The sequence below is a fragment of the Spinacia oleracea genome, chromosome 6 (assembly GCF_020520425.1).
Source record: "Spinacia oleracea cultivar Varoflay chromosome 6, BTI_SOV_V1, whole genome shotgun sequence".
In the NCBI taxonomy this organism is placed as follows: Eukaryota; Viridiplantae; Streptophyta; class Magnoliopsida; order Caryophyllales; family Amaranthaceae; genus Spinacia; species Spinacia oleracea.
Window position 1 is genome coordinate 13,677,045 of NC_079492.1, and position 1,730 is coordinate 13,678,774.

The 1,730-nt window shown below is 39.5% G+C and overlaps 1 protein-coding gene across 1 annotated transcript; it reads left to right on the forward strand.

The window, feature by feature from the left end:
- Positions 1-263: 263 nt before the first annotated feature.
- On the forward strand, positions 264-1,305 carry LOC130462952 (protein FAR-RED IMPAIRED RESPONSE 1-like). The gene is made up of 2 exons (XM_056831947.1): positions 264-1,196; positions 1,288-1,305. Exons 1-2 carry the CDS (start codon positions 264-266, stop codon positions 1,303-1,305), a joined length of 951 nt encoding a protein of 316 aa, XP_056687925.1.
- The last annotated feature ends 425 nt before the right edge of the window (positions 1,306-1,730 follow it).

Here is a 1,730-nt window from a genome sequence, read left to right on the forward strand (position 1 = left end):
AAGGCCCGTACAACCTAAAAGGGTTATGAATCAAACAAATTTGAAAAACCCGAGAAAGTCTAGGAAATGTGGTGGTGTTACAGATGGTCAGTGGGTAGTTAGAAAAGTCGTACTAGAGCACACAAACCACCACCCTACACCAAGTAAATCCAGGATAATTTTCCAGCACAGGGGGTACGAGCTAGGTAAATTACCGCTTATGAAAAAAAAAGATCTTTGAAGATACCGATTATGGTATGAGTTTGCCTCAAATACATAGACAGATGGCAAGGCAAAGAAATGGTTTTAAGGAACTTCCATTAACCTTGAAGGATATGCACAATTTGTTAGAAAAAAAGAGAAAATCAGAAACAGCCGATGGAGATGCACAAGCGATGAACGATTATTTCAACAAAATGCAACAATGTAATCAGGACTTTTACCATGTTCGTAGACTTGATACGGAAGGATATTTGAAGGACGTGGTATGGATTGATGCTAGAAGTAGAGCGGCATACAAGGACTTTGGTGATGCAGTTTGTTTCGATGCAACCTACCTCGTTAACAAATTTAACCTACCATTCTCTAACTTTGACGGTATCAATCACCATGGCCAGAGCATTTTGTTAGGCTCCGCTTTGATTTCACATGAAAACACAGAAACTTATACTTGGGTCTTTCAGAGTTGGTTGACTGCTATGGGGGGGAAATACCCCAATGCCATACTAACTGACCAAGATGGAGCAATGCGTAATGCATTGACTATTTCTATGCCACACACTAGGCATCGATGGTGCTTATGGCACATAACATCTAAATTCGGGGTTAAACTTGGAAAGAAGGAAAAGTATGAAGAACTGAAAGCAGAACTCTTAAATGTGATTTATGATAGTCTTGCGCCTAATGAATTTGAGCAGAGGTGGAAGGAATTTATGGAAAGGTTCGAGCTCCAAAATGAAAAGTGGTTACTGAATATGTACGATGAACGTCATATGTGGGTTCCTTCTTACATGAGAGATATATTTTGGGCAGGCATGAAAACAACGCAACAGGTTAAGAGCATAAATAGTTTTTTTGATGTATACCTTCATAAGAGTACAACGTTGTTAGAATTTTCTACGAAATACATGACTGCAATGGAGGATCGATGTCGTACTGAGGCGGAAGCGGATGCATCCCAAATCCGTTCAACAAGAAGACTGGCAACGGATTTCAGGGTGAGTATTTCTTAATTTTCAGAGTGAGTATTTCTTTTGATCCCGTAACTTTCCTTGTTTGAAGCTGACTTGATGTGTATGGTATGTGAAGGTGGAGAGGGTGTTTTAACGGGTGTACACAGATGGGAAGCTCGTAGATGCGCAACAACAATGCCAACGAATGGCATACTGTAATGGAAGGAAGAAGTGTGATTTGTCAGAAACCGTTGTAGAGCACATCATTGAGGACAGAGTTTCGATTTTGGTTGAAAGAAGAGAAGTTCCACTAGAGAAAACTCGAAAGAACTATAAAGTGACCTTTGAAAAAGTATCACATGATGTACAATGTGAATGCAAATTATTTGAAACACATGGTATAATGTGGAAGCATACCCTTAAGGTATATGATTTACATATGGTAACTGATGTACCTAAAAAGTACATATTGGACCGGTGGCGACATGATATTCCTAGGAAGCACAGGAGAATCAAGGTTGCGTATCATGATCCTTCTAAGACTATTGAAGTTCGGAGGTATGTGTAATAACCTAGTGA